At 59.8% G+C, this 16,016-nt stretch overlaps 1 protein-coding gene across 1 annotated transcript in view; it reads right to left on the reverse strand.

Moving 5' to 3' along the window:
• The window catches only part of LOC105700252 (nucleolysin TIAR), a 249,890-nt gene that overhangs the window by 37,344 nt on the left and 196,530 nt on the right, over positions 1–16,016 (reverse strand). Inside the window, exon 4 of the mRNA XM_012425926.1 lies at positions 12,164–12,251. Coding sequence (XP_012281349.1) covers positions 12,164–12,251 — 88 coding nt within the window. The remainder of the gene's footprint in view (positions 1–12,163; positions 12,252–16,016) is intronic.

Genomic DNA, 16,016 nt, shown 5'->3' on the forward strand with positions numbered 1-16,016 from the left:
GAATAAGACACTTCTTTTTAAGAGTATTGAACCGAACAATATAGAACACTCTGGTAATCGATAAACTTTTTTTATAATTATTCATAATTATTGTACGAAAACGACAGGTGGAGTGTGCTATTTAGAACAATACCCAACATAATTCGACACAGCTGTCAATATAAAAACGAACTTCGGCAACGTAGGCATTTAGAAAAATCTTTCTTATCGACGTCTATCAAGTCCCTCGACGTGTTTCACTTCACCTTAACGAGGGCGATTCTTTTTCTCTTCGTCCCTCCGGCTCCTCCAGGTGGACGCGTCCTGCCAGGGTGCCTCGCGGCACCCTGTTAGCTACTGCACCCGATATCTCGGGATTTGCGCTTAGCGGGGCATTCGGCTTGTCTATTACTCGGGGTGGCGGACATTAGGACGGTGTACCTATTGGTACATTATCAGTGGTCATTAATATCGGCGCCTCCCGCTATCGCCCTGCACGCTAAGATAATTATGGCAGGTGGTAAGGGTGAAATATCGGCCCGTAAGGCAGGGAGTCCGATCCCGGGCGTCTTCCCCTTCGACCGATAGGATCGATCCGCAACGGCGAGCGATTTTCCGCTCCCGGTCGAGACATTCGGCGGCTCTGGGGGGCAGAATTTCGATTAATCCGCTCGATGAGAAGGCGTGGGACGCGACGGGTGGGTCTTTTCGTCGACCGGGAGGGTTTCGATCTCGAGGGTCGAAAGGGAGCGGCAGACCTAGAGGGGTGCAACGGCTGCGCCGAGGGGTCGGTGCCGGGGAATTCCGTCAGACTGTTTCGACGCCGTCAAAATAGTTGGGCGAAGGTGCGAACCGAGAGACGACGGGCGAGGTAACGGCGACTCTCGAGGCTCGGTTTACACGGCACCGAGCCACCCACCCATTCGAGCCACCCACCACCCCCAGCCGTCACCCTCCCCGACCTATCCGACCTACCACCCTACCTATTCGAGGCGGCGGTTCGTCAAGTTTCACTCCCCGCTTACCACTCGACTCGATAACTCTCCGGTATACCTGGAGTTGGGGCGACTCGAGGGGGTGGAAGCGCCACCCCCCGAGTAAAGGTTACCGCTTGTCACTCGCTCGAGCCCCGAGGGAGTCGGCGCAGGGGATCGGGTTAGTTTCGGGTTTCATTGGGGAAGTTTCCCCCGGGGGACTCGCCCCGAGGAATGACCCCGGTGAGCCGACACCCCGGCCGAAAAGTAACTCCTGGATCTCATGAAACGTTTAATTCGTGGAGACGCTCCTCTCCGGGTCCGGGAAACGGCCGAGGTAAGCGGGCATCCCGGCGGCTCCCGGAGAGGCGCGACGCCGTCGAGGGAGGTAACGAGGAAAACTTGCGGAATTTTTCCCAGACCGCGGAGGCTCGTCAGGGGGCAGCACTCGGCAGGGGCGGAGATTTACGAGCTTGTTCGAAACAATTTGCATCGTCGCGCCGCTCGACGTCCGCTTTAATAATAGATTTTTAATCCGTGACCCGCGAGGGAAAAGGCACGACCCCGCGCAGTGAAAATAACTCGGGACGGCTCCGCGGAGGGAAAGAACCCGCTCCGGGTCGGCGCGTTCCGCGGGGCGGAGGGAAGGCCCGCGGAAGTTCCGGGCCGAAACCTCGAGCTTGACTTAATGCCCCTCGAAGGACGAGCTCGGGCAGAATTGCATTATAAGTGAGAAGGACGAGGGGAGTCGGCCAGGATCAGGTAGGACCAGGACAAACTTTTAGACCTAAGTCCCGGTTAAGTCGCGGAACTGCTGCCCACCGTCGACCGGACCAAAGGAGAGACGCCCCACTTGAACCTGCGGAAGTTCCGCACCTAGGTGGAATTTATTTCGGGACCGAGAAGCCGCAAGGCGCTCGGAAACTTGGCCGATTCGAATTCGCGAGCTTACCGCTCCAAAGGGACAGCGAGGAGACGATTACCGGAGTTGCCGGGGTTCGGGACCCTTAACGAGTTCCGCCCCCTCGATCCGCGCCGGAAACGCGCCGCGGCGCCGCAAAGGTGAACTCGCCCCGCTCCGCGCGGACGCTCGTAGAACCGCGGCGTTCGCAGCCGGGCTCGATCGTAAATTCCGGGACTGGCGGGAGAAAAAGGCCGCTCGACGCGGTGCGGTTTCCGCGAGGCGGGTATCGGTTAGTTGAACACCCCTGCCCGGACCACAGATCGTTCGGTTCTGAGCGTTTGAGTGTTTTCGTGTGTTCCACGGCGCATTGGGTCCTTCCAATGTGTTTCCCGCGCCGTTCCGCCGCGGAACGTGTATTGGCTCGGGGTGCGGATCGCCCGGACGGTCGACCGTCTGTGTGCCAACTGTCTGCTATTGTGGGCAGAGCGAAAGAGGGAGGGAGATGGAGAGCGAGAGAGGATCGGACCTCCCGTGAAATACACGGCTCGATACTTCGCCGCTCGCACGCTTTGTCGCGGTCAACCCCAAACTCACCCGCGACTCTAATTGTTACGCGAGGCCTCGAATGCACCCACCCGCGCGTTTCCGCCATCCCTTCGAAAAGAAGAACTCCCAACTCCATCAGCGGAATCGCGGAATCGCGAAAGCGCTTTGGCGCCTCGGGAAGAAAAACCCGAAAGCGGGATTCGATCGATGGAGATCCCTTGTTCGATCCTCTCTGGCTGTTTCAGCGGTCGGACGTTGGTGGAAGTCGTTTGTTAGTTCCCGGAGGAACAGCAAGACTGCGAAGTGCTATAACGATTACAATTTGTTTATCATTTAGGAACTTTGTTCCAAACAACTGAGTCGAGACGAAGACCCTACCTACAGGGGGTCGACCCTTGACGTGGAGGGTGGCGCGACAAGACGCGAACTCCGGTCTCGGACCACGCCGGAGATACTCTAGATTTTTTACTCATTGAGATAATAGAAATTCGGAGATTTCACTTGCAGTCGAGCCTTCGCTAATTCGGCCCGGAACACGTTAGAGAGTCGGAAACGGGGAAGATGAGACGACCTCCTTCCGGCGCGACGAAGGGACGACGCGCCGTCCGACCATCAGCGTCTCGTACCACTTTCGCCTCCACTCGGGACCAAGACTGACCGAGGACGTCTGGTTGTCCTGGCGGGTGGGTTTGAAAAATTGATGCCCCCTGAAAAAGGGTTAAAACGCGAGGTCCGGACGATATCCCCGTAAACCCAGCCCAGCATCCCGTGGGTCCCCGAAGACCGGCGTAACCGGGCTTTACGATCGCGTTTCCGGCCACCCTCGCCGACCCCGTAAAAATCAGGCCATTATTTGGCTTCATTAACGGTTTATTGGCCGTAGGGTGCCACAGGGAGCGGAGGGGCCGACCGATATTTTACGGGAATTATTAGGGGTAGGTCGGGGAGGCCAACGAATACGCTGACTTGCCGATCTAATCGCCGGATATTTATTACCCGATGTATCTTTTTCGAGCTCGGTGTCCGTCCATTCCGCGACCCATTGTGCCCTTTCCCCGCTGCGTCCGCGAAACCGGGCATCGTTATTTCCCACCGTCACCCCGGACTCCGGGACACGGTTTTAATATTCGTCAACGGAACCGTCGGGCTCCCTCGTAAGGGAGGAATTTTCGCCTTAATAAAAACTGCTAATATAGTACCGCGACGTGCGCCGAGGTATCGCTTATTCCGCGCCGAGTCCATAAAACGTGAAATCCCGTTCAAACATGGCAGAGATTTATTTGTCAAGGGCTTCGCCGCGTCAAGTTGTAAGGAAGGAGATATTGAAAACGGAGGGCGAGGGGAGGGGAAGCATCTCGTTACAAATTCTCGGCGACTCCGGGGCGGAAACGGCCTTTATGGCCTCTCAAGGGCTGGAAAGGGTGCCGAGCGCAGGAGCCCTCGTATTGTCGACACTTTCCCTTAATTAGCGGATTGAAATTAAATCCCCGGCCAGAGGGGGCGGGGGCAGAACTTCGGAGCATCAAGTTTTAATAAATCGATGTCTCGGTTCGAGGTTCGAGACTCGAAGAGGGCCGGAAGCCGAGCGGCAGATTTTCATCTTATCTGCCGTCTCCTCGATGAAACCAGCCAATTAATGCGAATCGCTTCGGGTTTCACGTTCCGTGCATTTATTAAAGAGGGGAAAAAAGCGAATGCTCGATTATTACCGCGAGTACTTAATCTGGAATACCGGCAGTATCGGGTTAAGACTTTTATCGAACCCTCTTCCCCGCGGAGGTTCCCAGCCGTAGATTCCATCGGGAGGGAGGCAATCTCCCGAGGGGGATGAAAATTAGGGGAATCGATCTCGGCGAGCCGGGAACAGGGACGTCGAAGTCCATCCCACGGGAACGTCGAGGCAATGATATGACAATTAAGACGGTGCTCGCGATAAGGCGGAAGTACCGAGGGAAGGTAAGACGGTCCGGAGGAGAACGGATTCCTGGTCCTCCTCCTCCTTTTATCTCCGCGCTGCAAACAAGGGTGGGTCTAATGGAACCACCCTTCCCCTCCTCCACCTCCTTTCCATACTAACTCGGTCGCAACCCTTAAAACTTGACGTTAAAAGATCCTAGCACCCGGGAAGACGGAAAAGCCAGGGAGTCCGCGCGGAAACGCAAAGACCTGCGAGAGGTGTCTTTCGCACCTGCGAGGGCTAGAAATTGGCTCTTTTCATTTTTACCTCGCACCTGATAACGCCGCTAATCGTGTCCCTTAATTGCGCCTGGTAGCGGAGTATAGAATTTCGGAAGACGACAGAGGGTGGAGACTTTCCTTCCGGTGGAGGACGCACCTCCGGCCGACGAGGGCAATTATGCCGTCTCGCGAGCTCATTCTCGACGGGGCGAAGGAGAGGGAAGAAAACGGAGTTAATCAGAGCGCCCGGCCAGGGGCGGAACAACGGCGGCCGATCTTTGGGAGCAGTTCCGTGGATGCGGAAATCCCAACTGAAACGAGGTGTACGGTTCGGCGATCCGGCCATTAGCACGGTTTAGCGCTCGTTGCGGGAACTCGGTAATGCGACTAGGCGAGTAAGGGGTCTCAGGTAGGTCAGCCCTTTCTAATTGTACATTAAATTAAATGTTTTTTCCCCGGTGAAAAGGGCGTCTCGCCGCGGGCGCCGGGGCAACTTTTATTTACACGAAATTATTTTTAATGAGAGCGAGAGAGGCGGGCTCCCGCGGCCGCCGCGACGGTTCCTCCGCGGTCGCATCGCCGCCCGTTTCCCGCCGGGTCCCCTCGGAAGTCTTCGCCCCTCGACACCTCGCCGCGGGAGGGTGGGCGAGAAACTCCCCCGGGGGGTGGAAAGACTTCGTTTACTAATAACCTCCGGCGCGACGGAGCTCCTTCCTTTTCCCGTCCACCCGCGACACCTTTCCGCTCCTCGGGACCGCGGATCGCCGGGCGTCGATTTCCGCCCCGGCCGCGAGGAAGTGGCCGCGATCGGGAACCGGCGAAAAATCGGCGGCCGATTCCCGCCCTCCGGGGCCGCCGGGAGTCGGTGACGTCACGGGAAACAAACGAGATTCTAACGACAAAAGTTGCGGACCGGACGAGCCCCGTCCCCCCGGCCGCAGAGTCGTAACTTACGCAAACGGTGCCACCGGCGGTGCGCCTCCACCCTCTCTCTCCGACGCATTGCCGGGCCGAAATTCTCTCTCCCTCTCCCAGGGCGATACGGCTCTCGGCCGGTCAATATTTTGCCGCGCATCCCGCGGTGAGTGCCGATGCATAAATTTCGGGTCATCCGCGGTATCGAAAGGGTCGTCGGGGGGGAATGGAGGCCGCGTATTAGGTGGCGGCGACCCGAAATTCCGCGTCAAGGCCTCGCCGCGATTCCGCCCCGGCCCGTAGACCTCGGCTATCCATATTCATAGGGGGACAGGGGGCGGTCGCGCTATGCAAATAACGATACGGATCGCCGAGCACGGCGCCTCCTCGTTATCCCCCAGGATTTTTCCGAATTTCCGGAAACGTCCCGCGGTCTTCTCGAAATGTAGGCCCTTATCGCTGGCCGCTTCCTCTCGCGTGAAAGAAAGGATTCCCGGGGGGGGGGCGGGTTGCGATCCTCGGATAGGAATAATCGGTCTTGCGAGAGCCCTCGACGACGCCGGGGACGTCGCCGACGGCAGCGTCCGGGGCAAGAAGCGAGCGTCCTTTCCTCGCGTCGGAGGTTTTGCGGCCCGGAAGTTCGACTCGCCAACTCGTAGGAGGGGTGGAGGCGCGGGGCGGGACCTGGATATGGTCGATGTTCCGCGCGGAAGAGCCGCTTCTCCCGGGGAACAATGGGAAATTAAAATAACAATGACACGACTACCCCCGGGAGGCTCCTCGGCAGCCTCGAATTTCGCACTTCGAGTCGCCCGTAAAAACACCCTCGCCCCGACGCCGTCGTCGATTTCCGTCCTCCGACGCCTCGCCGCCCTCGGCGAGCCAAATAAGCGCCTACGGGAGTTCCTCGGGGAACGGCGACGCCTCGGCGCGGCGACGCCATCTTGGTGGAGGCTCGAGAGGGGAGGAAGCGCCGGGGCGGAAGAAAAAAGGAAAACCCGAGGACTCGGACGCATCCGACACCTGGCTCGCTCTAACCCCGACTGCTCGACTTTTCCGAGGGTCTCCAAAGGACGTAATCTCCTCGGCGCCGCGCGGAGAATCTCCTCGTATAAATTTGGAACCGGTAACCCTCGAGATGGCCGGGTTCCTCGGCGATCCAAAGATCGAGCCGGTCGCCGTAAACTCGAGAACGTAGGGGGTGGCGGGGGCGGTTCTCCCTTGAAACTCCGTCCATTCGTGCGAGCGTTCGAGGCCCTCCGCCGCTCCGTACGTGCCCGGACTACTTTCGACTCCGCGTCGCCGATCTCGGAACTTTCCGGCTATCGTGGACAGCTCGCTGCCAGACGACATTCGGGACAATCGAATCTCGCCGGGAATCGGTTACCGTGCTCTTTCTTTAATTTCCTTTGGGCCGCTCCCGTTTGGACCGGTCGAGGGTCGTGGCTCTTGAGGGTTTGCTCAGAGGAAAGCGATCTGAATTTGCGTGTCGATTGATAAGGGATACGCAAGGAAATTGTTTCGCTCCGGTTTTCCCTCCTCTCTTTCGTACCTCCGGGAGGGAAGGACGGCGTCGTCCTCCTCCGCCATCCCCCGGGGTTGTTTAACCCGACGGATGCAGCCGGAGTCTTCGACTCCGCGGAGGAGCGGGCTGGGGAGGGGGAGGGGAGGCACGTATCATTGTGCCGTGGAGAGGCTTGAATATTTTATTCGGACAACAGGAGGCAGGGGCCCGGTGTAACTGCGCGCTTTCACTCGGAAGGTAGCTCTTCCCGTGGCCCGTTCCGCCACCGCCCGCCACCCACTCGGCCACTCGAGAGAGGGCGAGAGGGCGGGCTCGACCCGGGCGGCGAGGTCGAAGAAACGGGGGGTTTCGGGGCCGCGGGGACACCGGGGCGGAATGCCCGCGGTGGGGGGCAGGGGGGCCCGAGAGTGGCTGGAAAGCTCGCGGAAGGGTCCGCGTACCGAGCACTCGCTCTTATTACCTAATGAGCGAAATGCCTCCGCGCCGTCCCGCTGAATGCCGTTTCTAATTTTGGGCTTGGTCGGCGGTTACCTCGTTAAAATCCCCTCCGGGGATCCGGGCCGATCCGAATCGACCGGGGGTTCGAGGGTGGAGGGTCCCGAGAGGCGCCTCCGCGGCCCGTTTCCGGAGGACGGCCGACTCTTCCGCCCGGCCGGCCGGCCGGGAATTCTTAGGTCGCCTACAAAGAGAATCCGGGAGATGCCGGGCGGCCCTCTCGCTCTCTCCGGTCTCTCCTCCGCTCGATATTTCCGACGCGGAGCATAATTCCGGGCGGACCCGCGCCCGCTCGGGGGGCCTTCTCGGGGCGGCGCGCGACAGAGGGGAGCCTCATTGAAATTTCATACCCGTTGACCTACCTCCGACTCGACCCGGCCGCGCCGAGTGAAAACTTCCCCCGGAGCCGGCGAGAATTATGCCGACGCGGTCCCATCGATTCGGCCGGCCGGCCGATCCGCGCGTCTTCCGGCCCGGCTCGGCCGCGATCGATAGCGAAGAGGAGCGAAGACGAGGAGGCGGCGTACGCTAAAGGCGCCGTAACGCGTCACGGCGCCGGTGAACCGAGCTCTCCTGGGCTATTTGCCGCGAGGCGCGAGCTGGGAGGGCTCGAAGGGAGGGCGGGAGGAGGTTAAGTTTACGGGGTCAGTTTGTCGAGCGGCGGTCGGGGGGAGATTTAAGCCCCGACAACGTCTCGAGCCGGAGTGCTCCACTCCGGGTCGGGTCGGGGTCGGGGCCGGGTGGATCCGGAAGCCGATGGGGTCGGCTCGAGGCCGAGGGGGGCCGGAAGCCCCCCGGAGGGACGCGACCGGCCGGAGGAACGATAATCTCGAGGGGCCATAAATCGGGCGATCGCGCATTCGCGACCTGCCCCCTTAAACGCGGGGTCGTTCGCCCCCGCCTCGGTCTTACCTTCCCGGTCCGGCGGAGAATCGCCGGAGGATCCGCTTTTCGGCCCGGTGGCCGCGTCCGCGGATCCCCGCGTTGTCTCCGGGATGTACGATAATCCCGGGATCAAAACGGGACAACCGGAACTAATGCGAGACGCTACCGGGATTACATGCTCCGCCCGGGCCGGACGGAGCCCGGGCGCGGACCGTGATCCGCGGCTCCATGAAATTATGCCGCCGGAGACGCGGAATAACGCCGCCGGGAGGGGAAAAACCAGCCCTGTTCTGTACGAGCTTGTAGTACAACTACACCGCGAGGGCGAAATCCTAATCGAACGCGAACTCGATCGGGATACGCGAGGTGAGAAGTTCTATTTATCGATCACGCGGGTGAACAAAACCAACAAGTGTCCGTTTCATTGCTTTACGGACTAGCGTAACAATTTGAAGTAATTAACAGAGAGAGGCTATCAAACTTGATGAGCCTAGCAGAAAGTAGCCGTGCAAAGCCTAAGTGGAGGAGCGTCCCGAGTGACGTCCTGAGCCCACCGAATCCTGCGATGAACTGGCGTTTTCGGTTCGTTAGAAAAGACGCTTCGCCTGCGTCTTGCCTTCGAGAGGGGAGCAACATCCTTGCCGAGCGGTTTTTTTCTGATTTATGTTGGTCATTGGAAATACGTTATGGCCGCCCTTGCCCAAAAGACAGTCAAATTCGGGAAACACCCGAGCGATATGTGCGGTCCAGGCGGACGGATTTTCCCCTCAAGCTCACCCTAAACGAGCCCCGAGACCGTGCCCGCTTCCCCAGATCCTTTCTACGGCGGAACTTCTCCCGGGAACGGTTCCTCCGGTCCGACCTCGCGTGTCCTGAAGTTTGGACACTTCGCGCCCCGAGTTGGAGGCGCGGCTAGGAATTAAGCCGTCGGCAGACTCGCGACTCGAAGTCGCCCCGGACGCCCCTCGAAGCCGATCCCCCGGGGGGTAAAAAGCGTCGAGGAGCGTCTCCCGGTCGCGGATCGTATCGTCGAGTCGCGGGACGCGGGGCGGGGGAGGCCGAGGCGTCATAATTAAGGAACTTCGATCGAGCGCGCGGGGGTGGGTCGGAGGATGATCGAGGAAAAGAGCTCGATTATTATGACCGGGCGTTACAATCGGACGACGAGCGGTGCCGTCGCTCCCTCCCCTCTCCTATCCTATCCCTCGCGAGGAAACTTGGCCGTACTTTTACGGATAAAGATCTCGGAAAAGTTACGGTCGTTTGCAAACTAATCGAGCCGTCGCCTTCTACGGGGGTCTCGGAACTTTCGGAGCCTGTCAACTTTTGCCCTCGCTCTTCACTCCTCGCGACGCTCCCCCTCCCTCCCCATGTCAGTGACGACGCGATAAAATAATAAATCCGGGGTCGCCTCTCGATCTCCCGAGCTTTCCGCCGAGTCGAACGAGCCCGGGACGACGACCGCGTGATCGGCACTCCTGCGGACGGCATGCGGGGAAAGTGCGACCGCGGAAGGTATTGGGTTGATGCGTAAGTCATTGCGCATTTTTTTTTCAAATATAAAAATGCGCGCAGAAATTAAGTGTTTTAACATAAGCTTATGTTATGGTTTAACATAACTTCAAGATGTAGGGCGAAATATCGAAACGACGCCGAGCGTCTTCGAGACTCGGGTCGGGAATTAAGTTCCGGGGGCAAGAGGAGCCTCCCCCCGGGGGGCGAGGTGACCGAATTTAAAATTCGCGTCGGGGGCAGTCGGCCGGTCCGCATTAGAATTCCGGAAACTTTTTAATCCTTGGCAGTGGTTAAATATTAATAACGAAATCTGGGATGCTGGGGGGGTCGGGGACACCTGGAGGCACTTATTACACTCTCAGGGCGGTCGTCCCCGGGGAGGGGTCCGGGGTCGCCGGGTGGAAAGGGGGTGGAAAGTGGCGCGAAAGCGCAAGGGGGACTCGCGGTAACGACGCCTCCGTGTATCATAAGTTAGGGGCCGCACCCCGAGAGCGCGACCGCGGGTGGAGGCGCCGGAGGGGCAGGCCGGAGCTTACTTAGCCGTCATTTAAACCTGAAAGCGGGCTTTGGTTCGCCAGCCGAGATCAAGCCGCGATATAAACGGCGAAACGTTCGCCCGGATACGGGACGCGCGGCCGTTCCGCGGCGATTTCGCGCGAGATCCGCCGTAGAAAAGTGCGTCGAGTAACGAGGAACTGGGCTCACCCTCGGGTGAATTTCCCCCCCAGCGGAGACGGCGCGTTTCTTTCCGCCCTTTCGAATCCACTGGGGCGCAGGGGGGAATTAAACCGCGATTCGGACCCTCCGGAACCGCCCCGGCGTTCCGTAAGCGGTCGGAGGATTTTTATTTCCGGCGGCAACGCCGACCGATAACGTCGGCTAAGCATATTCGCGTAATAACGTAGAGTCCGGTGCGGTCCGGCCGGGGCGACGAAAAGTGCGGCTCTGGATCGGATCCAGGGGGTGGCCGACCACAGAGGGGTCGGTTAGGTAAGACGCTTTTAGCGCCCCGACGGAGGTTTTGGGTCCTGGTCGGGGGTTGGGGGTCCGGGGTCGCCTTAAAAGCTGCGGAAGAGTCGGGTTCGAATTCCGGGGAAGGGCCAGGGGGCGATCGGAAGATCGGACGGAAAGTCAAGGGGAGGATTAAGGGGTCGGGGGTCGACATACGGGTCGTGGAGTGGAGGGTGGTCCTGGAGGCGACATCGGGAGGAGCCGTAAATCGTCCCCCGTTATCCCTCTCGGTCCCGTGTCGAATGGATCAGCGGTCGGGCCGTGGAGCGAGAGGGCGCATAATTAATCCCGAGTGTTTACCGGCTCGCTCGCCGGAGGGAGAAAGAAAGCGGCTGGAGAGAAAGGGGAGAAGCCAAGAGGGAGAGAGGAAGAGAGAGGGGGAGACGAGAAACCGAGCCGAGGGAAAGAGTTAAGGAAGGTGGTCCGAGCGGGAGGCGTGGGAGGAGTTGCGGAAAGCGGAATAAAGGGAAAACCACTGGCAATTTTTCACGAGCTTTTTAAAGCGCGGCTTAGGTCCTGGCGGAGCGAGTTCGAATCGATTTTGCCGGGGAGAGAGAGAGAGGGTGGAGGGGACGGAGAGGGAGCCTCGCCTCTCCGGCGCTATGCCGGACGCGAGCTTTTGGCGGAGTCTCGAGAGGACCTCGAGTGCCCGATCCTGGATACGAGGCTCCCTCGACATCCGGGACAAGTCGGAGGATCCTGTCGATCCGAGGACGTCTTCCCGGGTCGGAGGTCGGGGTCGAGTGACCACTGGTCCTTGATATAACGCGGCTCTCCTCCGACCCCTCTCCTTGGCTCTTCCCTCCGGGCGCTCCGACGCGTCCTGGGACGTCCGAGGAAATCCCGCGCGTAAATCCCGGGTCTCTGGCTACGGCGGAATTATTCTAATATCCGATCTAATAATCCTTGCGCGCGTTACGATCTATCGAGGCCGCCTCCCCGAGTATTCCCGCGCTCGTAGGAACGGATATACCCGGCGCCCCGCGGCCATCCGCGCGTTTTAAGGGGCTAAGATGGCGCCTTCCCGGGTCGTGTCGCGAATCTTTACGATACGAGGGTAAGTAGGCGGGGGCGAAGCCTTCCTCGAGACGCGGGAGACCGCGGGAGACGGAGGCGATATTGCGTATGTCTGGCAATATCGGTCTTTCCGGGCCGTGGCGCGCGTTATATCGTTATATCCTTATATCGTCGGCGCACGGTAAGTCGGCTTTAATGAGCGGACTTAAGCGGACTTACGAGATCTCGCCGAAGGGGGCGAAGGCTTCCCTCAGCGTCTGCGTCTCGATCTCCGGACTCAGGTCCCCGACGAATATGTGGTAGTGCTCTGAAACAGAAAGTAGAGGATCTCGTTAGGTCGCAAGGTACGCGCGGATCGCCCCTCTCGAGAATATCGCGAGTCCTCGAGAGTTTGATCTCGATCGCGAGGCACTTGGAAATTGGGCGGGACCGCACCCCCGCAATTGGACCGGCGATAACGTAAATAAAGATAGGACATTTAGCGGAGTAATTGCGCGCACGAGGCCCTCTCGGAGGCCGTCTCGTCAGCGGCCGGCCAAGGGGTGATTAACGTCGGTCAAGGGTGGTCAAGGGTGGAGGGCGAGCCCGAAATCGGAGGGCGACCCCCGCTTTCGGCGAGCCCATTAAAATTGCAACCCTTAATTTAGCGTCGCCCCGACTAGTCGGAGGCGCAGGGCGCGCACCCTCCGAATTTATTTACGGGTTTGTTTGCCCTCGGCCCCGCCGCTTAGGGCGAGAATGCCGGAACGGGTGTCGAAGTTGGCCGCAACCGGCGCGGTCGGAAGTAATTGGGTTCCCGGGGAATAATTCAGGTCCGAATCCCCCCGCAGGCGTCGATGGGCGTCGAGGGTCCCCGGGCTCGGGGATTCCTTGAAAAATTTCCGGCGCGCGTGCCGCGCCCTGGAGGAAGATTGATATTCACCCCGGAAAATACCATCCCGCGCGTCGGTGGACCCTTTGTTACGGATCGCTCCACCCTGGCGCTCCCTCCCAGACGGATGGACACTTTGGGACGGATAAGCGGGAAGGAACTACCACGCACGGCCCTCCAGGGGATGATTCGCGATCCGCCCCTCCTCGTTCGCCTCCCTCGGCCGACCCGGAGGGAAGAAATTTTATACAAATGCGCCCGAGTGTCTCTCTACCTCCGGTCGAAAGATGACGGTCCACGGAGTGGACGTCAGGGCGAATTCGACCGGAGGCCGACGACGGTCGAATTCAGCATGTGCTCCGGACAGACGGACCCTCCCCGGGGGCAGAAATCGTCGTAGTTAAATATTGCTCCCCTAACAGGGAACCGCGTCCCGGTCGTTTCCTCCTCTTCGGGCGCGATGGCGAAACGGCTCCGGTCGGGCGGTCGAAAATCGAGTTAACGCCGGGAGCTTTCCTCCGCCGGCAGTTAGTCCGGCCGGGATGTGCTCGCGCGGAGGGTGGAAAGGCGGAGGGTGGTCCGATTACGATCGGTTTGATAGTCTATCCGAGGTGGTTAGAGGTATTCCCTGGTTCCGTCGTTTCCAGCGGATTCGGCCGGCGTCGCCTACCCCGACCCCCGGCAGCCGTCGCCACGCGCGCCCACCCATTCCGGCGAATTAGTTCCAACCCCCCGATGTCACCCCGGCCGAATCCGCACCCGGGAAGTCGACCTACCAGGGTTATCGAGAGTCGGGGAGAAGTCCTCGAGCAGGGAGATTCATTTTCCCGGAGGCGCGTATCGTGGTCCCCGGACGCGCGTCCAGGGCACACGAGGGGTTAGAGGAGATCCGCGAGGGGGTGGTCGGCGGACGGGCCGGTACGAGAACGATTTTCAGATTTATTCTACGATTGGGGGCGTCATTGCCTGAATGGGAATCGCCGGTAAGAGGGTGTCGACGGGTAACCCGCTCTCGGCCTTTCCCGCGATCTCCCCGTCTCTCCCTCTCTCTCTCTAGCGCCGTTTCTTCTACTTCTTCCATTTCTACTTACGGCTGGAGAGCGAGGGAGACCCGGAGACTAGCCGACCGGCCGCGGAAGGGAGAGGGACGCCTCGGGAAATAAAATCAGAGCCCACCCCCGGCTCTTCCGCGTTATTTACTGCTTTATATAAAACAGAATCGCCGGTCGAGCCCCGGGACCAATCTCGGCTATCGGCCACCGACGTCGTTCCGCTCCTTTTCCGCTCCGGAGCGCCCCCTTTCCGCGACGGTTTCCGCCCGGAGGCGAAACTTATTCCGCGCGGGAGACGCGACCGGCCCTCGTCCTCCTCCCGAAGGAGTTGGAGCTCTCCTCGAGGATCCTACCCCGGAAAAGGGCGATCGTTCGGTATACATTCCCCGTGATAATTGAATCGGGTTTGAGGACGCGCCGCGGTCTTTATCATCCGCGGGGGGGGATCGGCGATCCGGCCGTTTCGTCGACAACGGGTTCAATGCGGCCGGGAAAATAAAATTGCGGTTTTTATGGGCCCCGGTTCTTCGGAGCGCCGAGAAGAGACGGCGGGTACCTCCCCCGGAGCGGAGGGGCGGCGGGCGAGACCGTCCTTCGGTATAGAAAAATCCATTGAAAATCGTACAATGGGCCAAGTACAAAAGTTGGCTATGCGACCGGCAGAACGCGGGACGGCGGAGCGCCGTCTGGGCGGCCATAGATCAAGGATTTCTTTAATTTCGCAGGACATCGGGGCGAAACTTGATTTACACTGCAAACAAGCGCGGCCGGGGGAAAATGGCCGGGGATGACGGGGATGATCGGGATGAAGGGGCTGAAGCGGCCCGGGAAGGGGGCCAGGGAGTGGCTATTAATTCTATCCGGCGAAAATCTAGCGGCGCGAACACAATCAAATTTTAGCTCGGTCGGTCGCGTCGGCCTCGGCGCACACGTGGCGCCTATAACCCCGGGCTCGAGTTTGGGGGGAAATTTGGGTCACGCCGGGCCCGACCTATCCGGCCGGGCTTGACTCGGGCGCGACATTCGGCTGCCGATCGGGCGTCCACCTCGGAGGCGCCGATTTTTCATTTCATCCCGCCTCTAGGATCGCTTCCCGTCTCGTTCGCCACGCTTTCCCACGTAGAGGGGACGCCAAGATAAATACGGAATCATAGTATCGAGGAAAAAGGAGGAGTCCCTCTTTTTGCCAGAACCCAGCGAAACGTCCGGTCCCGGATGGTCAAGATTATCCCGGAATTGGTGGAATGATAGATCCCGGAATGGCGTGCCGCGTTTAACCGGTGCTTTCACCGATAATTGATTGCATTTACCGACGCGTCACTCACGAGGCACGGAACCCTAATCCGGCACTTTTCAGGGACACCCCCGTCAGGGCCGGTCTCCCTTGTCAAGTCCAAGGCTTGTACTTTCCGACGGAGTCGAGGGAGGAAGGACGCGCGATCCTCGGAAGACGCCCCACGTCGCGTGGCCAGGGAAGACGTCGGTCACGACCGTCGATTAGAACGGGGCGCCGTATCAAAATCACCCTCTATCCGCCACCCTTCGCGATCTCGGTTCTCGATGATCGGGACTTCCTCGACTTTACCCCGTTCGGGGGGGAGAAAGATTCCGAACTTCCCGCTTCGAGTATTCCGCAAGCTCCGGGGGGAAAAAATCCCCCAACCGGGGGGGAAACAGTTCGGCTAGGAACTCTCGGGGGGTGGTTTTCCCCGAGTTTTTCCCTCCCCCGCAGTTGTTCCTCGGGCTCTAAAATCCGGCGCTAATCGAAACGCGCGGCACGCGAGGCTCCACCCCGGGCGGGAACGTCGCCCGGGGGTGGCGGGCGGAAAATCAGGAAACGAGAAGGAAACGGGGGGCGAGATGGGGCGAGACGGGACTAGAGAGAGGGAGAGGGGATCCGTTGGAACAGCTTAGAGACGGCTAACAAGGCTAACTCGGCCAGTCCGCGGGGTTCCACCTCCGCTCGAAGGGTCAAGGCGGGTCCCGCGAGTCTGCCAAAGAATCCGGGAGTCGAGTCGATTCGAGTCTGGTTTAAACTCTAACTAACCAATCACTGCGAGTTGATCGAGTTGAGGCCAATCAGTGCCTAATTCCTACATTTGTATTCACCGGTGATCCTTCCGTCCGTGCCCGGCTGCGTCCAGCCTCG

This window comes from Orussus abietinus, unplaced genomic scaffold (assembly GCF_000612105.2).
Source record: "Orussus abietinus isolate OABI.00-Male unplaced genomic scaffold, Oabi_2.0 scaffold56, whole genome shotgun sequence".
NCBI lineage: Eukaryota > Metazoa > Arthropoda > Insecta > Hymenoptera > Orussidae > Orussus > Orussus abietinus.